Source organism: Toxotes jaculatrix, chromosome 19, assembly GCF_017976425.1.
Source record: "Toxotes jaculatrix isolate fToxJac2 chromosome 19, fToxJac2.pri, whole genome shotgun sequence".
Lineage (NCBI taxonomy): Eukaryota > Metazoa > Chordata > Actinopteri > Toxotidae > Toxotes > Toxotes jaculatrix.
In genome coordinates this window covers 11,500,833-11,524,365 of record NC_054412.1, presented here as the reverse complement: position 1 = coordinate 11,524,365, position 23,533 = coordinate 11,500,833, and the positions used below count along the sequence as shown (strand labels likewise).

Below are 23,533 nucleotides of genomic sequence, written 5' to 3'. Positions count from 1 at the left end.
AAGTCCTTGCTGTATTTCCCAAAATATTGAACTGTTCTTTTAAATAACAGCTCACAGTTTTTTAAAAGAGAAGCACAGCTGTTAACCACCTTCAACATCCAGCATGCTGTTTTTCAGTTCTTTTTCTTGTGTCTCTCTGAACATGATTAAAACTCATCACCGCTGACCATCTGAGAGCTCCATTTAATTCACGACAACTTCATTAATCCCCTCGGGGAGCAATACAACCCATCAGACAAGCCCAAATGAAGACAAATGAGTTGCTATGGAGATGGCCCGCGGGTCCAAGCGCTGGCTGATGTCAGGTGAGGGGAATGTTGGGTATGTAGTTTGTTTTGGCTGTGAGCGTGTAGTCCCAGCTCTGTCTGCTTAAACCATTAACTGTGAGCTCATCAAAAATGATTTAATGTGCTCTAATATGGCCTGAATGCACTGTTAAGTCCAGTCTGAGCGCGGCTATTTCTCCCACTGTGAGTGTGTTTTGACACATGAAGTTTGACTGAGATGCAGCATCTCACTTTTTCCATTACATTACTATTAAAAGTGGTCTCCATAGCCTGTTAAAACTGCGACAGATCAAAGGATTGCCCTCAACAAAAGCACTTACATCCAATACCATTACATCAAACTGACCTGTCAAAAACAATTCCAGAGGTCAGAGAATGAGAGAGGGGGAGATCAAGGCTGACAGAGGAAAAAGACGAGAAGAAGGTGACAGAAAGATGGACAGAGAAAAACGAAAAGGAAGAAACAGAGAGAGTGGGACAAGGGGAAGAAAAAGAGAGGAGAGGACTCACTGGTGTTGACATCTAAGAGAGCGGTGATGCTTTAATGCTCTTGTAGAGGAAATAGTTTCCAGTGGGATTTTGGGCTTGCACCCAAACATATACACTCAAACACACAGACACACACACACACTTTGCTAAGCGGTTCGTGGAGGAGAGCAGAAGTGCTTCACCGTGTGTTTACACACATTCTCCAGTGGTTTACTCAAGTACTCATGCCAGCGTGGGTGTGGGTTGTGTATGTGTGCGTTTGCATGTGCGCGTCTCCTTCCGCCTCTATAAATTCCTCAAAAAGTACTTATCTCTCCATGCTGAAAATCTGTCTGACTGATGATTTTGCAATAGATTTCATAACATTACACTTACCAAAGGCTTTGCCCAACGTGACTTACTGTATGCACTTTCAATGCATGAGAGCTAGATAGACATAGACTTTACATATTTTCTTCTTTAGTTTAAGAAATGAGGCATCATTAAATCCCAGCATGAGGTGCTTATGTGTCGTTTGAAACAGTAGGTCTCCAACCTTCAGCAGAAGATGGACAGTGACTTCAAAGACAAAACACTCTTTTGTTTTTCTTAATTTCGGATGAAAACATGGATTGATTCACACAACATAAAGGAATAGATTGGACTATTTTGCGGAAGTATGCCTATTTGCTTTCTTGCCCAGACTTGGATGAGAAGAGTGATACTGCTCTCATGTCTGAAGGGTAAATGTGAAGCTACAGCCAGGAGCCTGTAAACTTAGCTTAGCATAAAGACTAAAAGTTCTGGGGAAAAGCTAGCCTGGTCAAAGAACACACAGAAAACAAAACCATCTTTCTAGCACTTCAAAAACTCCCTAATTAAAATGTCATTAGTTTAATCTGTAAGAGAAAAAACTTAAAACGACAAGTTGCGGTTTTTGAGGGATAGTTATGTGCCAAACTATTTCTTAGTCTGGAGGCTATGCTAGTTCCCAGCCAAGAAATAGTCCCACATCTGACCTCCTCTAAAACCACTGCTCATTTTTATGCATAAGTTTTTGTACATATTTTGTTGTTGGATGTGGCTTCATATTTATTGTACAGATATTAGAGTGGTATCGACCTTCTCATATTTTTTTTTTTGATAAGAAAGTAAATAAGCTATGCCTTTCATGTAGAATTCATGCAATTTTATTCAGTGGTTGAGCAGCAACTTTTTCTTTCTAATGTTAAGGATTCTTATTGGTGACTAAAACTATCAAAAATCTAACGACCACAGACTGTCCATTCATAACTGTAGAACTGAACACGTTCTGTCTTCTCACCTCCAGTTCCATTGGTGGTGATGGAAGGGCTGCCAAGGTTGTTCTTGTCTAGCTTGGAGCCTGTCGAATCTCCACCTCCCACACGGTTATGAGGACTGGCTAGGTCCTGCATTTCCATAGACCTACAGGAGGGAGGAGGAAGACGAGGAGAAAATTAGATCAAGTATGATTTTTGAATGGATAACAGATCAACAGCAATGTGCTTACACAGCTGGGAATGTCCCACCTCTATATATTACATTGGGATCTCGGTGAATATGTTCGGTGACACACTGTATATCCACACAGGAATCACACACACTGACATACACGCAGAGTCGTAAACTTTATGCTTCTCCGTACCAGTTAGCTTACATGAGCATGTGTTCGGGGGCGCTAGACATTGTCTGCGGGCCTGCTGGCTCTTTGGCTCTTTTACAGAATGTGTGTGTGTGTGTGTGTATGTGTATGCACTTCTGGGCTCCAATACAAAACCACAGCCTGCCAGCATGCTTTAGTTTTACAATGTGTTCCACATGCATGACTGGGACAAACCAGCACACAAGGTGGTAATGGTAAAGTGAGAGTGCGTGTGTGCGTATGTGTATGTTGATGGCTGGAAGTGGAAGTAAACAGAGACATGAACAGAATGAAGATGCATATTTACGGTGGAGTAGTAGTATGTCTTTCATCTGTCATTGTTTATTGTTTATTTGGATGCCTATTAGTTGTTACCGTGGCAACAACTACTCTTCCAAGGGTCCGTAACGCCCAGTGAGAGGTGTAATTGTTTTTAATACATTTTCATGCATGCACACTATGAGAGAAGAGCAACATAAAACACTCGCTCACGACTCCTCATCACTGCTGCCACAAACCCGCACACTGACATGTTGTTTGGTGAAAGGCATAGTTTAATGTTGAGTCAGTGTGTGTGTGTATGGACAGTACCTCATATGAACGTGTGTGTGCATGTGTGTGTGTGTGTCAGCCCTGACTCATGCTGCCCGCAGTTTGGTCACACTTGTGCTCTTGTGTGAGACATCAAAGCGAGAAATGACAGAGATGGAGGGAGAATTAAACAAATGCGGGCTGCCGGTCTACCGCTTTGTGTGTAGATATGTGTGTGTGTGAGAGCTAAAAGAGAGAGTTTCACATCTGTGTGGCGGTCTGGAAGTAGTCCATCTCAATGCTATGGGCAGATAGCATCACCACACATGACTGCAACCCACAGTCAGACTGACAGGTATAAACATATAGCTTTCAGCAGACGAGAAAGACACAGCTCAAGGGTGAAAAAAACGGAACGTATGAAAGATAAACAGTGTAAATCAACTCTCTCTGTCAACTCTTTTTTTTTCTGTTTACAGCTAAAACATCCATTCTGCGCTCCTGTCGACTAAAAACACTGATCACTGTTTTAACATCAACAACGCTTCATTGTGTATGAGACATTGAGCCAAGGCCTAACTTCAAACAAAAGCCGAAAATATCCCTGCTATGCATACATACAATAAAAGTTAACAACTTTCACAGATTATGGTGCTTTTTCACTTTTCACTTTCGTTTTTTTCCTCTCACTCTTGTGTGCTTCAACACTCTTCATCCATCCTTTTCTTTTGTCTCTCAACAGCAGGAAATGATTCTGTCTCCCCTCCTCGTCCATTTTTTCCCCTTTGCTCTCTGTTTCGCTCCTCCTGGGAGGCGATGGCAGGAGTTGGTGTTTCATAAACTCTTTTCTGGTTTTCACATTATGTCTGGTCATCGAAAAAACACGCTGCATCATATTGGAATGTCCTGTGCATTGTGTAAAATAAATACTTCATGGTCTGCAACTAAAGATTATTGTTATAATTGATTCATCTATTAGTTTTTTAATTAATCAGTTATTAATGTAATCAATTAATCAATTATTTGTTGTTTAAAATGTAAGAAAATAGTAAAAAAGCACACATCACTACTTCCCAGAGCCCAAAGTGATTTTTTTGTTTTCTATGAACTAAAGCCCAAAACTAAAAGATCATCACCTTACAGTGATATATAACTGCAGTTTCTACACAGCTCCACATCCTCTGGTTTGAGAAGCGGAAAGCAGAGAATTCTTTTTCCCTATTTTTGCTTGAAAATTATCAAAATAACTGCAGATTTTTTTCCCCCGTTAATCAACTTGATGTATTAATAATACTAATAATCAATGGAAATGAATTACTGTATGTGCTGCATAGATCTAATCCTTAGATTGATTGGATCAGTGTGTGTGTGTGTGTGTGTGTGTGTGTGTGTGCATGTGTGTGTGTGTGTGTGTGTGTGTGTGTGTGTTTTGGGCACTGAGGTCTTGGGAAACTGTTGATGAGCTCATCACAGCTCGCAACTGCAGTGAAACTTCACCTCTCTGCACCATGACCAGAGAACTGGGACACACACACACACACACACACACATACACACATAACTGTACACCAACCGCACTCACATAATGTTCTGAAAAACCTGATATTGTTTGTCATATTATGCAAACAGATATGAGCGTACCTGGCGTCTGAAGGGTCTGGAACATGAGATTCACTGTGTGATTTCTTCACCTGCAGAGAAACCAGATGAGAGGAAATGTTACTAAACACACACACACACACACACACACACACCCCACCACACGCATTACATGCAGTTCATAAGAACCAGTGTTTAGTGTGTCATAAACTAGCCTCATAAACCAGTGTTAATGACAAATTTATTACAAATCACATTAGTATCCTGAGCTGTTGTGAATAACAACAAAATAAAATTCAACACTTACAAGAACAGAAGAGACGTTCCGGCAATGAGGAATAAAACTCAAATCTGATCTTATGTTACCTCACAGTAAACAGAAAATAGCAACGTGTTGCATTTGGCTACTTAAATGTTACTAAAATGCAGAAAAAATAATAAATCAAGACCCAGCGTGAGCAGTTGCAGCCACCACTGTGACAGAAGTGCTAACTGGCGTCTAAATGACAGATATTAACTTTCCCTTGTTCACCTGTGACCCTGCTCCACCCTGAGCTCAAGCCCCTTCCTCAACCCTTAAAGAGTTGAAAGGTCACGGTAGGGTCATGTTAGGTCACAGAGCTCACTCTTCATCCTTAAAACAGCGTAGACACTAAATTGAGCCTCGACTTTGGGGGGTAACCGAGACATTTGGCTGTGTCAATCACTGTAAGCTGGAGCTTTTCCGTCATCACTGAAGTTTGGAAAAAAAAAAAGAATTAAGAAAACACACTTCAGCCTCAGAGCCTTTCCACCTCAGTGTGCACTCACACTCGCCATGCTTAACACACAGGCTGGTTTTATATGTGTTGCTGCGTGTGAGGGTATGCGGAGCTAGACGACAGACCAGCGGTTCTCTATTAAAATTCCTCTCTCTTATTTGGGAACAGGAACTAATTAGAACAGTAAATGCAGGGCGGTGCGAGGGCCAATGTGTACCAGCTGCCCTATAATCACTGTGTCAACACACTGTTGAGGTGTAGGGCACGCGTGAAGTGCCAAACACACATACACCCGCACATGGAAATGCACATACAAACACACACGCGCACACACAGTCCAATTCACCCAGGCAGCATATATTCAAGTCATTTACACATTATCGCAATCACAGGTAAGTATACAGAGAAAGTGCTTGACCAAGCACACACTAAACTCCAGGTATGTGGAAAATAGGACATTTCTGTGTGTGTGTGTGTGTGTGTGTAGAGGGCTGCATTGTGGTGTTATGGTTCTGATTAGAGGATCCCGCTGAGAGTGAATAAGAAGCAGCACTTAGCTGTTTAAGACAGGGTTCAAAGGTTAGTCGGTGCCCTTGTATGGATCACTTTACACACACACACACACACACACACACACATAGTCACACACACACACACAAGCCACTTTCATGTCAGGTTTCATGCTTTACCGAAATTTAACAAGGCTGTCAGTCACGGCATCAACGGCATGGCCGTGAGAAACTGCAATCCACATGTAACGCACACGCAGGGTGACATACAAACGTGGGTGTATGCACGGCCCGTATACATGCACACACTCACAGACACACACGGAAACACACAAGCCCGGCTGTTTCTGCCTCAACATGATCTGTGAAAACACAAGCACACGCGGGCTTTGATCCTGAAAAGCTTTTATCATCGTGCTTCATCCACTACACACTTTCTCTCCCTGTCAACCTCTCTGAGTGTCTCACCTCTTTCAGTATCTCACCCCCAATATCAGAAATACTTGTTCCATATTTAAAAAAAAAAAAAAAAACACATTTATTTTATTTATCTGTTTTTTTTTCCAACTGGAGCATTTTTAATCTGTTTCTGTTTAACACATACAAATTATCTAAAACTTTTTAAATTTAATTTTCATTAGAAGACACTTTTACCATACCCAATACACATCATGTTTATGATCCAGTCGACATCCAATAACTTCACTATTTGCAAAAATCCAAGCGCTATCTATTTCACTTCAAAGTAGTCCTGCGTTCAGATAGTCAATGCCATTCTTCCTCTTTCCGTATCCCGTACTAAAACTCGCACAATTTCATCTCTAACAACAAAACGAAGGATCTCTAAGTGAACTCTTAGGTGGCCACGATGCCAGAAGGACGCATTTGTGTCACCTGAGCCACTTAAATAGGTGACCTTTGACCTGGTTGGCCGGGTGACCGGTCTAGAACACAACCTGCCCAGCTCAGGGACTCCCTGAGGGATAAATACAGGTACCCGAGGTAATTAGCACTAATAACAATGATTTATTTAAGGGAATTACACACTGCTATGTTTGTGTTTTTACTTGCTAAAAGATGTTTATCATCTAATGGATGTAATAATAACATGACCCAAAAAAGGCAATAATAAGAAACAGTAGGTGTGAGTCAGAAATAAGCAGAAGCAGTCCTAGTTCTGGTCCTAGTTTTGTTTCCTTGTTTTCTCCTTTATTTGTTTTTAACGAGCTCATTCAAGAATATAAAACATGACATAAAAGATGCATCAGCGAGGTTTGTGTTATTGTTTCTGGCAAACTGTGAAAACCCTGCGCTGGTTGAGAAAAGGGGGTAGAGAAGGAGAAAGAAAGAAGAATAGCGCTATGTGTTTCTGGTAATAACCCAACCCATCTGCAATGGGACATCTGATACCATGCATAGAGCTGCACACACACACACTGAGTAACACACACACACACAGAGACACATTCACTCTGCTCTTCACAATTGATATATGAGGGCTTTAAGAAAATCTGTTATACAAGTTTGACGCTTATATATAAGGAACATTTGGATTTATAACCAAATTTCAAAATATTTTTTCCAAATAATCTGTTTTCTATAACTGCGGCAATTCCACTTACACAAAAAACAAAACAAAACCAAAAAAAGGTCCAAATTTCAAATATTTGTGAACTGTGAACTTTTAATTCATTTTCTTAATTGTGGAAAAATAAAAATAAAAAGGCAACAGATAAATGACATACTTTCCTATAATTCTAAATCTAACCCCAAAGTATACATTTCCAAGAATATCCCATAATGATAATTTATAGTATCAAAAAACCCCAAAATTAATTCTGTTGAAATATAGTTAAAGTGTGAATTAATTTTACTTAAATTAATTTGAATTGTAACTGGCAACAATTACAGTGCTGTCACCATAACCCACTAATCTTTTTTTTTTTTTTTTTGAATGCTCTGAATATTGCACCCATTCATGAAATTAACATCAAAAATTAAAAGCAATGTTTATTTTTCTTTTATATATATATTTTAAAAAAAGCATTTCAGTCAGAAGTGAGAAGAAAAACACAACATAATATACACTAATAGCACGGAAAATGTCTGATTGAAAAATACAACTATACAACTGTTTAGGCATAAAACACACTCACAGACACACACACACTTTCTCACACAGAGTTAAAGAGCCGTTCTTACCTCAGGGTGTAATCAGGTCAGTTAGGAGTCCTATACTTCCACAGAGCATTACAGAGCTGTACGATCCACCAGCTTCCCGTCAGACACAGGCTTGCTGGTCTCACACACACACAAACAGAAATGCACTCACGCACACCTCCAGCAAGAATACACTTCAGCTCAACTCTATCTACCTGCCTCGCACTCTGTAGTTCAGGTGCCACGTTTTTCTTGTTTTTGCTCTACAGGAGAAAATGCATTCTTTTTCTGTTTGACTCTGAACAAACATGCAGTGGGCAGAAAAAGGAGACAGTGCATGTAAACTACTCTCTTCCCTTCCTCTCTTTCTATCTCTCTGTCTCTGAGGTCAGTCCACTCACAGCTCCTGTCTTCCTGCAGTAATGGGGAACATTTCACTCGTCCTGTTTCCCTCCTCCTCTACCTCCTCCCCTTCTTTTTCTCTTCTCCTCCTCCTCCTCCTCCCCTCTCTCTCTCTCTCTCTCTCTCTTTCTCTCTCTCTCTCTCCCTCTCGGCTGTCACTCACCACAGACTCACTCAAGCTTACATTTAAAACCAAAGAACTTTTTAAATGTAGCTGATGTAGCTGTATTTTTTGTGTGTGTGTGTGTGTGTGTGTGGGTCCATTCCCAATATAGACACAAATGAACTGAATTCCACATTGCAGTTATAGACTGCGTATGGAAAAGAACATGGCGAAGAATTTGAAATGTAAAACATAACTCAAACAAGTTGGAGCCCCTAAAATCAAAAACATCCGTGTGTATGACTCAAATCCTGCTGATGGCAGCTCTCGCGTGATTGCTTCCACGAAGCTAAAGCGGTAAATGGAGACATGGTGAGGATGTAATGTCAATGTCTTGCTGTGCAGTAGAAAGTACAGGCCAGACTATAAACTTCACACCATGCAGCTGACCCCTCCCCTCCCACCCCCTCACCCCGGACCATGGCACACACACACACGTCTACCCCCATGTCACCACGCCGCACAGAGACTCACACATGTACCTGAGCACACACACATTCAATCTGTGTTAACTGGAACCACACGGGCTGCACGTGTGTGTCATATGTGAAGTGTAGCTGAGCTGGAGGGAGGGGTGGGGATGCGGGGGGTACAGCATCGAGTAGGTGGACTCATGCACAAACACACCCATAAATCTCCCAGCTGCCTCGGTCTGAAGATGGCACTCTTTCACTATCGTCCTCAAGGTGTTATCAGGGGAGTTACACGCCCAAAGACACAAAGAGACACACACACCCACACACCATGTGTAAAACAATGTGAAATGATCACACACTCATACACATGCTTAAACCAGACCAGCACCATTCAGAATTATACACATGAATTTTAGCATTGCGTAGCATAGCATTTAGTATTGTGTGTTTCTCAGTGGGGCTGGTCATCATTTTAAAGAGAAGCCCCACATATTTGATCAGTGGCAGGTAAATACAGACATATCTGCACAGCTATAATTAAGTGAGAACTTTATTTTGGGTGAACTAATCCTTTAACAACATACAGAGCAGTCTGAATGTTCCTACATACAACAGCTGAGAAGGGTACCAGATGAATACAGACCTAGAAACCAATTTGGAACAGGGCCACTGTCTCCAACTGTGAACCAGCCACCTTTAGCTTGGTCACCATGGTGACAGCATGCGGCCCTGTCCCACAGCATTTATCCCCCGAACCCCCACTAAACACCTTGATTGATAGACTGTCTGTGGAACTGCGTGCATACATCAGCGCAAATGTCTGTTGCTATATGTGCATGCCGACATGCGTTTGTGTGCATGTGTGCTGGGCGTTTGAGAGTGTATGTGGAGGACTAGCTGTCAGAACAGATTAGGGTGTTGCCGAAGCGCTTGACAACTCAAGCACTTTATTATTAGCCAGGCAGGACCCCATTGGGAGGGGGTCGTCCAAAAACATCCCCGATGAAATATTTTCACAGCAAGCAGAGAAGGGAGCAGGGGAGACGTCCCAAAACACGGTTAATGAAATATCCCCCCCAAAAAAGAAAGAAAAATAAAGAAAAATAAAAACAAAACAGTAGCGTGGCATGGCCACATCAGAGCAGTGAACTGAGCAAAGAAAGCAGGTAGTATATTAGACAGCTAAATGACAGGACTTGGCTTTGGTTTTTGTTGACTTTAGGAGTGTTTTAGAAGTGTCTGACAGAGGTGCCTCGCTCCCTTTTAAGAGGCCCTTGAGAATAACTTTGTTCTTTAAGAGGAACAACAGCAGTTTATCTTCCCCTTGCTGGACAGCAAGACAGATGGAGACAGACTCTGATCCTTTTTGTCTCATCTGTCTTGTTGCTGTTCGTTCTCATTATTTATTTTGAAGCGAGATTTTTTTACTTTACAGTATTCATTAGGTGCATTTCTAATCACTTTACAGCTACATTTTAAAGTTTAGCGACTAATCAAATGCAATTTTAAAGGAGTAGTTTGACATTTTGGCTCATATTCATTATTGCTCTCTTCCCTCTCTTGCGTTAGATGAGAGTATTGATACCAGTCTTGTGTGTGTATAGTACATATGAAACTCTGAATCCATATACCTGTGTCTCTAAAGCTTGCTAATTTACGCTTCATGTCTAGTTTGTTTAATTTGCACAAAAAAAACCAAGTGTGAAAACAAAAAGTTGTGATTTCACCAAAGGCAGTGTAACTGCTTGCCCTTATTTCTAGTCTATTTATGCTAAGCTAAGCTAACTAGCTGCTGACTTTAGCTTCATATCTACCGTATATATAGACATGAGAGTGGTGGCAATCTTCTCATCTTACTCTTGGCAACACAAAAAGCCTAATTTCCCAAAAGTATTGAATTATTCCTACATTTTAAACTTAAATTTAAAAAACTAACAAAGTCAGCGACCCACACAGAAGACAAACTTTAGTTGTGTAGACTTCCCAAAACATAGCTAACAGGAATCATAGAGAGAAATTATTTTTTTCACACAAGCACAAACACAGGCATCCACACACACACCTGTGCAATGTGATCATCCAGTCATTCCTGCCTATCGGCTGGTGTGTGACGACCACAAAACACACTCATGAAGGATATTACTCACCACACAAACACATCTTCCATCTCTATCTATCCTCCACATTCTCTCTCTCTCTCTCTCTCTCTCTCTCTCTCTCTTTCTCTCTCTCTCTCTCTCTCTCTCTCTCTCTCTCTCTCTCTCTCTCTCTCTCTCTCACACACACACACACACACACACACACACGTATACACACACTCACCCGATTACCTGTCCCCTGCTCAAAGCTCTCTGCTCTCCCCATTTGTATGAGTAGTTATCGGTGTGGTAACTCAATCCCCTTCCTTTCATGTAAAATACATTGTGCCGAGCCTCCTCCCTCCCTCCACCACTTCTCCTCCACCCCCCAGTTCCCCCAGCCTGGGGAGGTGTAAAACTATCCCTCTCTTTATGCCTCCAAAAATGCCCCTTTTTCAGGTGTAGTAGGAAGCTATAAAAGAAAAAAAAGAAGTGAGGGAGTGAAAGGGAAGAACAGGGTGAGTCTATGGAGCAGGGAAGAGGTGGAGGAGGAGGAGGAGGAGGTGTTTGGGTGAAAAGGTACTCTCCAAAAACATCGCCCTCTCTCTCTCTCACCAGGTGTACCTCTCTCTACCTGTCTATGCTCACATGAAACTGCCAAGAGCTGATTGGTGTTGCTCACAATTTGAAGGACACAGAAATTAAAGTATATTCACATGCAGGTTCTGCACCTAAAGTATCACATGTCTTTAAACCTTTGCCCAGGGAAAGAAAAAAATGACAAAAATAGAGCTAAAACTAGACGCTGGCCTTTATGTTGAACCCCCCAAGACAATATGAACAATTTGGGAAATGAGAGAACAACATGAAGCAAGGTTGCTCCGAGCTATTTAGCACAGAGATGTTACGCCATTCAAGACAAAGAAAAGACAAAGAAAAAACAGTGAATTTAAACAGGCTTATTGGGAGCCTCCCTGCTCACACTGTCTTCCATGTGACGTAAAATGAAATTGTATAAGCTCTTTTACTGCATAGAAGAAACAAAGAAATGACTGATTTTGCAGCATAAAATACAACTTTGAAAACACAACAACGGTTTAAAACTGCAATCTGTAAATTCCTAAATGTAAACTGAGACTTTGGGGATCCCTCTGGTCGCTGATGACCAGCGTTGGCCACTGTCACTTGAAAACTATAATCAAGTAATTACACATTAGTCATTCAAAAAGAAATAATGGTATTTCACTAACTTACTCACCACACTACTTGTTACTGAAGAAAGTCGTCACATTACTGTAAGGCATTACTAAATAATGTGTTACTGCCCAGCAGTGAGCGGTGCTGTGTTTCCTGGCTGGATTTCCACTTTTACATTATCACGTGTTTCCAATTTTTATTAAATGAAGCATTTCTTCTGATGACAAGGCAAGAAGTTATGGAGTTTGATGATTTCAATTATAAGCCAGCGAGTAATTCCTGCTGTATTTAGGGCCATCTTTAAAAATAATGTCTTGTTTTTTCATCTCTGGGCCTTTATGGCCACCCAAAGTTGCAAGGGTGATCAGTGCACCCCCCTAATTTTAAAATCCCAAAGATTATTTTTATCTAATTGTGTGAATGTTGTGCCTGTTATGAATACACATTTGGAAAGGAGGAGGAGCAGTAGAGGAGAACGGTAACTAAGGCTGCTCTCCATCCTACTCGCCGTCCTGGTGGTCTTCATAGCTGCCATTTAAATTGGCTCCTCATTGTCTCGGAGAGTGAGGGGATCACAGACATGATTTAATGCAGCTTTACTCAGTGGAGACAAATGAAAAGTCACTGATGGATGTGTGTGTATGTACGTGTGTGTGCGGGCCGGTTCTGCGCTGTTAATTGCGAAGCGTTTGGCCTCGACTGCCCCTGCTCAGCTAATCTGATGAGAGTGATTAAAAAAACAACTGGGAGAAACTTAAACCAGTCCATGGCTGACCAGACACACACACACACACACGCACACACAAGCACTCTGGCCATCACTCTACTCAGGGACAAAAAAGCACATTTAAGAATACACAGCTCAATATGAAATTTTCTTATTAAAGATATAATGCACATCAGTAGTAAGACAGAGAGAGACTGTGACACATAGCTGCAGATAGAACTGAGGAAAAGTGTAATGCTGAAATAATTACTTGATTAATCACTGACATTTCACAAGACAAAAATGATTAATCAATTATTTCAGCAGCCCTAAATAACTGATTTGAATGACTCAATTCATGGGTCAATACATGACTCCCTGCTCCATGTTGCATGATGTGTATGAGTCATGGCACGAAGGCAGGCGCAGGTTAGTCTCCACGGTAGAAGCTGTCACAGTATATAGGATATAATATTACAGATATGTCCTCAGTCCTCCATACGTGTTTGTTAACAAAGGTAAGGCTTGATTTAGAAACTTATCTTTGAGCAGTTTTAAGGTACAACAAGCAGCAGCTAAGTATGTCAGGCTGAATTTCTGGGGAAATTAATATAAAATTACACATAAGATATCTATGTGTAATATCTCTATTGAAATGAATGAAAAAAATGAGTGTTAGAAGCCTTACAACTATTTAAGGGGGAGTAAACGTGGACTAAATTTACTTTTCAGAGAATTTTAGTCCAGGTTGGCTTCCCCTTAAACAGCTGTAAAGTTTAATTGATGGCAAAACATCTTTTCTGGGATATGTCATTATCATGTGCTTAGCAGACAACAAACTGAGATTTTGGGGAAAAAAGGAAAATATAAGCCTCAAGTCTCCATGAGAGCAACAGGGCTACTACTTCTTGTAGGGCCACCATTGGCCCCTTGTAGGGGCAGTGGTGAGCCGCTATCTTGAATCTCTTACTAGCTTGGTGCTACGCTTCCTGGGTGAGATTTCACTTTTTATAGTCTCATGTGTTTCTGATTTTTATTAAATGATTACAAGGCAGGGAATTGTGGATTTTAATCATTTTAAGGATAAATTTTAAGGGGAAATAAAAGGTGAGAAAAGGATGTTAAAGGGTTAAGTATCACTTCAGACAGATGGTTTTTGAAATAAATCCACTGGTATTTATATGGACTCTGTATTCTGCGGCAGACTTCAATTTGATGAAATGGAGAATAGAGTGAGTGGACTAGAACAGTAAGAGCTCCTCTCTGCTGCTGTGAGGGACCTGAAGAAACACAACACCGTCCTCCTGACCCCCCCTTCACCTTTTCTCATCCCCAACTCGACCGCGGCTACCGCACCCCCCGTTCGGTCCTCATGCCGCAGCCTCCCCCCTCCGATTCCACCAACCCACCCCCTGAGCACCTCTACATCCCACCGTGAAGCGAAATCAATGATGTGCATGTGTGTGTGTTAGGAAAAAGACCAGGTAAGAGAGCAAAGAACTGAAAAGCAAAAAGTGTACATGCAAGTGTTCTGTGTGTTTAGATTGAGAGTCTGACTTCTAAGAACGTCTGAGTGTCTGTGTTGGTCATAACTGGAATGTGTGTGTGTGTGTTTGTGAGCTTGTGTGTGTAAGTGCGTGTCTGTGGCAGCAGCAGCAACATCAATAATTAAAGCTAATCTCATTAGGCCTCAGATCCCTTTCAGACGCTTTTAATTAAATGATGAATGGCCTCCCAGCTGCCTGTTAAATAATGCTGCTCATGACATCACAGTGTGTGTGTGTGGATGTGAGGGGCACAACATAAGGTAGATACCCTTAAAAAAACGACACATGGAGAGACATTCAGCAGACAGATAGGTGTGCTCTCTCTCTCGCACACACACATGCCATCTGCTCTCAGATCCAATATGCAGCCGATTATTAGAAGTTACTGCTGCCCTGCGCGACGAGGAGAGTGAACAGGAGTTGAATGTCTCAAAAGTCGCAAGCTGTTCCATCATACCAGGCCTTGAAACACTTCATATCGTCTTCCTAATAAAATCACTCACAATACCATATGTCTGCGAATGAGGAAGGCAGAATGAGGGAGAAGAGGATGTACCTAAGTGAGGAAAAGAAAAGAGGGAAGGGCAGAGAGTCCATAAAGGGACAGTGGGGAGCTCGGGGGTGTGAGAAAGACAAAGATAAAGGAGGACAAAGAGGAAGAGACCATAGGCAAAACTGAAGAATGAGAGCAACAGGTAAAGCAGAGGACAGGTAAGGGTGCCAAAGCACCCCAGGCTCCAGACAACATGGTCCTGGCTATGAGAAAACCCATAATCCCTTCTGTTTCTCATCCCCCCTCTGCTCTCCCTATCCTTCCCTCCCTCTCTCCATCGTAACCCCCCCTTCCCTGCTCTTTCGGGCTGGCTCTGTATCGGATTGCTGACTTCACAATAGGCCCTGAATCATCACTCCAGCCAGAGACACACAGGGAGAGACGAAGAGGCGGGCAGGCTGGCGGAGAACGGGAAGGTGGGACAGACAGATAGAGAGACAGGAAGACAGGCAGAAAAAAAATGTGCCTCTCTGGACATCAGCGCTGGTTAGATCCAGTTCAAACGTGGTCACATGGACAAAGGTGGTTCCTAAGGACATCTTAAGACATCAGTAAATAAATGTAGCACTAACTGAAGATGAAAAGGCAAATCTGAAGTGGTCTCAGTGATACTGGAAAACTTTTAGCATGCTTTGTTCATTCTATTAACCTTTGACCCCCCCACTGCTCCACCTGTCAGATGCTAGCACTACTTTAACATACTGCTAATGCTAGTATAAAAAATTGATGTATTACTACCAATATGTAAGAAATAATGTAATGATGAATTTGACTCTTTGTCAATAAATATAAAACATACAGTCAATGTATTGAGAAAACAGAAATACTGAATAGATGATGAAAATAGTTGTTAGTTGCAGCTATAGTCACTGAGTACAGAGACCCGGGTCACGGCCTATCTGGCCTTGGCGACCCCTCCGCTACCTCTCTGATTCTGCACTGCAGAGAGAGAAATCCAATCTTCCAGCAGAGCAGCAGAGGAAGTTCTCGCGGCAGGCAGGACAGGCAGGTTCCTCCGTAACCAAAGCACAATTGTTGCAATTTCATTTCCTTCCCAGAAAAATGAGGAAATATGCTCCCTTTTTCATAACCAATGGCAGATTGAGCAGAGCAGAGAGAACAAAAGGTGGGCTGTGCTATCAAAAGGCTCTATTTATGGAAGGATGCTGGGAACAAAGAATACAAATGTTTTTCTACTTTACCGGGGACTTCTGTTCATGTAATGTAAGAATCTGAAGTAAGAGTTTGAATTGATTGTCATTACTGGTGTATTTTCTTAAAGAATCAACTTCATCATATTAAAATGTTCCGTGGAGAGAAACGTAACATCTGGTAATAAAGTGGTTTTCCTTGAAAACTCTTTGAGTAATCAATAAAGTGAGAAATCTTGGCACGAAATGTTGTGCCCTGATTGACTTCCATTAAACAAGCATGGTCACAGTATGAGACAGTCTCCACTCAGATGACCTCAGCTGTCCCACACCACAGAGAGTATATGTGTATAACAGAGAAAGAAACACCTACACACACACATATACTCTCACACAGACACACACAGCAGACACTCAAGCACACATATCATGTGGTTTCCTGTCTGGTGCGTTCCTCTAGAAAGCCCACGCCGGTTGCTCTGGGTTTCTAGATGGATTCTCCAGTCTGTTTGGGGGGTTTCAATCTGTCAGACTGCTGTGATTGGCTCACAGGCCGTCTGTGACCTGCTGACCTCACACCTAGCTGGCTTTCTCTGGTCGGCCAGACTCTCACTCAGCTCTCCTAAATATGAGTTATAAATTATCTGAATCAAGGCAAGAACCAAATAGATTTTGGTGAAACACAGATGCTCTGGGTTGTTTCGTGCATCTTAAATAAAAGTCCTTACTTCATTTTTCACATGAAAGTAGGATCCTTCCTCTAAAGTGTGGTATTTACGTGGGCCGATTTCTCCACGTTTCCAAAATTCAGTGTAGATTTTGAAAAAAAAAACAAAAAAACAAAAATCACCAGTTCTCTATGTGGGTGAATAGAATTCTCTCTCTAAATTCCAGAGAGAACATCACACTGCAAAACTTCATAATAGTGAAGGAAAATTGGGCATGTTGGGAAATGAGTTTATTTGCTGACTTAATGAAAATTAGATGAGAAGATCAGTATCACACTCACTGTTCGTCCCCTCATGCAGTCAGTAGCAGTTAGCTTACCTTAGCCTAAAGACTGGAAACAGGGGAAAACTTCCAGTCTTTATGCTAAGCTAAGCTAACCAGCAGCTGGCTGTAGCCTTATATATACCACTGAGATAGTTGTCGAGCTTCTCAGGCGGGAATCCACATCAAAAACAAGATGTGAGTGTTCATTCAGTCCACACTAACTCTGACCTCCATTCAGCTGTCTCCATCCTCAAAAACAACTGTCCAGTCAGCAGCAGCTCTGGAGGAACTAAGAGGACAGCCACTGGACAAACTGTCTTCACCAGGTTGACCGACAGCAGAAATTTACTGGACAAAATTCTTGTTCACCTAGGCTCCGTGGAAAGATATCAACACCGTTTTCAATTTTCTGATTCACTTATTTTAGTGAGGCTCCCAGTGTGGCTCATTATAACTCGATCAGTCATTAGAGATACTGTTAATCAGTTCAGAACATAGGAACAGTGAGAGAATTGTGTGAACAGCTGTCTGTGGAGATTATGCTTCTCTAAGTATGCCAGAGGAAAAAAACAATAGTGTAAAAACACTGGGGGTCCTGGGATACAGTGATTGTTTTGTTTTGTTCCACATTTTTGTGGCTACTCTTTGAATTCACCTCCTCCTTTATCGACCATAATAAAAGTGTCCCAAATATTTCTTTCCGTCAGTATAGCTCAGACGGAGGTGACTGGAAGTCTGAATGGCCGACTCTCTCAGCAACACTCAGCTGTCAACTAAACATAAATCTTACAAGAATCACTGTACACTAAGCTGAAATTGAAGTGCACCTTGGTGCCACAACTAGGATGCCAGGCTACTAGAGGGATGCCAGGGGGTAGCTGTTACACTCTGCACTTCTGTGATCTGTCCACACGCCTTGTCGCTGGGCAGATTTTGAAACGACGTCTATGACGCCAATGTAATCTTGGCAATCAGGGTTGGGCTGTGCTCGTATTTAGCTACTGCTGCTGCATGTAACTTTGTGTGAATGTGTCTGTATGGGGTTGTAGGGGTGAAAGAGGGGTGCAACCTGACCCCTTTCCTCCTTTAACTTGGTCTCTCTCTCTCTCTCTCTCTCTCTCTCTCTCTCTCTCTCTCTCTCTCTCTCTCTCTCTGTCTTTCTGTCACACACACACACACACACACACACACAGACTGGGACAGCTGCCATACTCGGGGCCTCTCCCAGCGCACCAGAGGAAAAGGCTACGGCTAAAAGAACCTTTTTTCCTCTCTTTTTTCATCCCCTTTCCCCCCCGTCCTCCTCCATCTCTCTCACTTTTTTCTTCTGGTGGTCATACGTTTAAATCCTGCAAGGCTCCCTGGGGTCAACAAACACCGCCGTTCCCCCCATCTCTCACTGCTTCCTCCACTAGCCAGAAGACTGGAGACTTCAATCAGGGCTCTGTCAGATTGAGAGTCATTGAGGGACTGCATGTGGAGTTTGTGTGTATTCGTGTGTGAATACTCAAGGGCACATGCTGGTCTATCTTAACAAGATATCTACTTAATGCTTATATAAATTGATGCTAATGATTTAAGTAAATTCATAATAAAACATTTGATCCAAACAGCATCGTTAATGTCTCCTCATCATCATGTCACCAGATAATCACTTAAAAACAACCAAAAAAGAAAAAAAGAAAAAAAAAAGTTAGCACCTTTTTTCCAAAGCTAAGCAAGTATGTGACAACAGGTGGAGTGAGACACTTAAACAAGCTAAAAGTAGCATTATGGGGCTAACCACTGTTGGCCCTGCCTCAGGCTCCTTCCAGTGCTCCCTGAGGACCCCAGACGGCAGGCTGGCCTTTGGTAAGCAGGCGGTCAGAGAGGACGCCTGACCATAACCCAGATGAGGTGCAATGGATGTGGTGGGAAAAGGGTGGGGTGGAGGAAGTAAGGGACAGGGGGTGAGGGGCTTTAAAGGGTAGAAGGGAGGGGTGGGGGTATCAGATATCAACAGACAACTCCCCGAAACTTTGTGTGTGAGGTCTGCGCTGTTTTCTTAGTCACCCGAGACACGCCTATTTCAATGAAGCAGTGCGAGGAAAGAATTAGCCACTTTCAGTTTAAATATTAAACAAGAGGAAAACATTCAAAGGAAATGAATTTCAATTACTGAGTCAATTTACAAATTAAAACCTTCATTTTCAATTGAAGTGCGAAAGCTGTCATTTGACAAACCTTAAAACTGACTAGGAAGACATATTTACCATGTACAATGCGGATATTCTTGTATGATATGAATATCTTGGATTTGGTCATTGTATAGACTGCACAGTCTCCACAGAAAGTTAACTGTTTTTATACAGTTAATTGTTTAACGTAATTTTTCGAAGCAGAAATGCCAAATGTTTATTGGTTTCACCTTTTCAATTGCAAGATTTCCTCATCTCCTAGACTGTTAAATATCTTTGGGATCTGGACTGGTGGTGGAACAAAATAAGACATTTCAATATGTTGACTTGGGCTTTGGAAAAGTGTGACAGGCATGTTTCACTATTGTCAGAACCAAAATATTAATTGACAATGGAAATAGTTGCAGCCCTACATTACTTCTAGACTACTACTACTAGACTTCATTCACTTTATCTCAATGTACATAATAAACTGAAAACTTGATTATGCACTGTAAATCCAAAATTTCATCAAGTTAGTGATAACAGATAGTGATTCAAAGATAAATTCATAACAACTATTCCAATGTAATTATCCAACTAACTTTGAATATCGAAAGCAAAAACAGGGTAAAGACCAAACATTTCCAGAAGTCACAGATCTCAGCTCTATAGGCTTATAGGTCTGCGTGATATGATTAAAATCTCTGCCCTTGCTCTGAGGTCTCATTTCCAACCTGAACAATTAATCAATGTCTTTGAGCCCCAGCTCAAATTCACATTATAAATGATATCACTGCCCTATTTAAAGCAGGTGAAGTAATTGTGGAATATGAACATCAATATTTGATATTTGGATGGCAGCGAGACAAGATGGATGCGCCTCTCTTCCTCCTTCTTTATTTCTTTCTTTCTTATAAATTCTCTGTGTGTTTGTGTTGTTGTGTTCATGTAGTGTACAGTATGTGTGAGTGACAGTGCCTCACTGGGGTCAGCCCGTAATCTAACCCAGGGCGAGTCTGACAGAGCAACACAAAAAGTGGGAGAAAAACAACATACTTCATGTGCTCTGTCCCACTTTGTGCTATTATTACTGTCGAGGCTGGCAGGTCAGAGGGAGAGAGAGAGGGAGAGAGAGAGAGGACCAGGCTTGATGAAGGAGGAGGAGGAGGAGATGAAATTACACCTGTTCTGGTGGCTGACTAACGACTTTGAAATGCGAGTGGACCTCGCTCGCCGCCAAAATCATTTTCCCAACAATACGGCCTGATCTTTAAACAAGCAGAACTGGGACGCTGTGCTGACGTGACGCAGAGACGGCCTGCTGTGCTGAGACACTAACAAACCCTCAGGCTGTGTGTGTTCGTCTGTGTGTGTGTGAGTGCCTAAGTGCGTGACTGAGGTCTACAAGATATGGGAGTGATGAAAAATAAGTCCAACTTTTTAAATTTAGTTAGTCAATAATCTAAATGACTATGAATTCACTTGAATTACTTGCACACCGATGCTCGCAGATTCACGTACACACTCCTCTCACACTCACACACACGGTTCCTAAACTAATGTCTATGTCCAAGTCTCATTCACTCTGACTGCTGCCATATGGTTACTGTACCCTCACTGAACCACATCTGCTGTGTATTACACAGCACACAACACACACACACACCACACACACACACACACACACACACACACTGACAGACACACATCTCTCCATTGCACCCATACCTCAGACTTGTGTGGCCAATACAAGGTTAACTCATTCACACACTCACATACACAAAACACACACACACACACACAAACGCACACACACTCACATGCATACAGTAGCCTTTAACTCACCATCTGTTCGTTGAGGTCCTGTGAGGCCTCCATGGCTTCTTTGGTTGTGATCCACCGCACACTGGAGTTGAAAAAAAAGAGAAAATAAAACATGGTTCAGTGGATAGAAAATGAAAAGGTCACCTTTTTAATTTCTTTCTTTTTCTTTTTCTTTTTTTTTTAAATAACCACTACTGACTGTTTTGGAGAGATGCTGTAAAAAGAACATTTCAAACACGTCTTGACTAACAAGTTTACTCACTTATCCTCACATTTTTGGGTGAAACCATTCATCGTACTGTCTCAATTTCTATTTTTCTTTTTTACGTCTGTGCATCTGTCGATTAGGCCTTCTGTCAGTGTGTTTATGTGTGAGCAACAGGAGACTGAAGGAGGGAAGCAGCAGCGTTAACTTCAGCATATCATCTTCAGCCGAGGGTGAAGTGGAGAGATAATTGCAGAAGTAAATATCAACAATGAAAATGGAGAAGTGGAAATGATACGGCTGCTTGGCTGGCTCTGGACCACAGACACAGTGGCTGGCTAGTGCACAAAGACAGTGAGTGACCCTATTAATACTAAACAGGAGACAGGTTGGTGCAGGAGTCTGGAGTGACGGTGAGGCTGAAGTGATTATCTGCAGCTTAAGTGAGATAAGATGTTGCGATCAAAAAAATGAAGACAAGAAATTACATTGTCCTTTTTTTGGGGTTACTGTCATGCATAGAATGACGCTGCAACAAAAGGACAAAACAATGGAAAACAATGCCATCATCCCAACAGAACAGCACAGCACAAAATGGCTCCTCTCTGCCATATCGTGCAAAGGCCGTCAGAAAAGTTTGACAGTTGGACAAAAGAGTGGGCTGCAAAGACACGCACTCACATGGAAACACAAAAGTCCTTCCCTGTCATTAGATCTGTGGTTCCCACCATGTGTAGTAAGGAGTGCCACTGAACCATTTCCAGCTAGTTTTCCCCATGAAAAACACATCTTAATTCCAATTTGCTCTGTTACACCTCAGCTTAAGTCAATAAATATTTTTCTGCACCTGCACCAAGGACGAGCTGCACATGCTGCGCTTTCTGCGCAGTGTGATGAAGGCTTCGTGTCATAGAGAGTGATCAGTAAGAATATACTGTATATCAGCATCTATCTCACACACCTGTGTGTGAATGGTGTGCATGCATGTTGCATTCACACAAAAGACAGATAAGTGATAAAGGAGGTGTTTTTACAAAGGCTGATCTGTATTTTGAATTAACTTAATATAAAATTTGTCCCTAAAACACGGATTCAAATAAACAAATATAAACATTAAATTAGGATAATAAATGACTTTTTTCAGTTAGTTCAATGTGTGTGCGTGCGTGCGTGTGCATGTGCTCGCGCGCGGTGGAGTTTTCTGGCTCGATCCTTTAAACTAACTGGCATCCTTTTAATTTTTCATAGCGTTCAGCTCCTCCTCGCCTGAAACCGAAGACAATAATGCGTCTCTCAGGTGAATTGATTTGTGCCCAAGCCTCCCTGACCCCCCTCACCCTCACTCCCTCCACCCCTCCCTCACTGCCTCCCCTCTCTCTCTCACTCTCTCTCTCTCTCTCTCTCTCACCCTCTCTCACCTTTGTGGAGGGCAGAATCAGCCTATCTAGTTGCGTTTCACTCTCCCCCTCCATGATTTATTCCTCTTTAGCAGGGATGTAGTGGACCGTGAACACACACACAAACTACAGTTTACCCATCAGGTTATGGGTAATGAAAGGTTTGTCTGACTTTTGGGACATTAAAGTTTTAGTTTATAGTATAAGTGACACCTCTCAGGGACCGTAAGACCATTGTAGGTTAACACAGGTCCTTATATGTCAAATTTAATGCTTTTAAAAACGCTTAATTTTTTCTGAACTGCCCATGACCAACTGGTTTGCCCATGTGCTGTATCCCACTACACACGAAACCACCCAGCAGTCACCTGACACTGCACAGTGAATCAATAATGCCTGCCATTTCCTTCATCGTCCCAGAAGAGAGAATTATATTTCTCACTATGGCTATTGACAGCGACACAAGAAACACATATGAGACGGAGGAGTAGAAAGTGGACTACACAGCTACACTGCGGTAATTTCACGCTATAAAAGCCGAAGAGAGGAGAATGTTGAACAAACCGCAGACTGCTGCTGGCTGCAGAGGCTGTAGTCAAAAAAAGTCACATATTAAATTCTACTCAAACCTTATTGACCTAGCAATCGCTTTAACGCACAAATCGATTTTTTATTACCTTCCCAAATGTCTTTATTGTTCACATGAAAGATGGAGACGGGCTGCTTCTCCCTCATATCTGTAACTCTGGGTTTAATTGGGACAT

At 42.0% G+C, this 23,533-nt stretch overlaps 1 protein-coding gene across 3 annotated transcripts in view; it reads right to left on the bottom strand.

Annotated features, from left to right (window-relative positions):
- Nucleotides 1-23,533, bottom strand: part of eya4 (EYA transcriptional coactivator and phosphatase 4) — a 44,526-nt gene that overhangs the window by 18,981 nt on the left and 2,012 nt on the right. For 2 of the 3 annotated variants that reach the window (XM_041063854.1, XM_041063855.1), the window contains exons 2-4: nucleotides 21,189-21,249; nucleotides 4,591-4,640; nucleotides 2,080-2,201 (exon numbers count right to left, since the gene is read on the bottom strand). In XM_041063854.1, the coding sequence (XP_040919788.1) occupies nucleotides 2,080-2,201; nucleotides 4,591-4,640; nucleotides 21,189-21,221 (205 nt within the window). In that variant the 5' untranslated portion in view covers nucleotides 21,222-21,249. Of the gene's footprint in view, nucleotides 1-2,079; nucleotides 2,202-4,590; nucleotides 4,641-8,020; nucleotides 8,381-21,188; nucleotides 21,250-23,533 lie in introns of those variants that run through there. The other variant, XM_041063856.1, reaches the window with a different exon arrangement.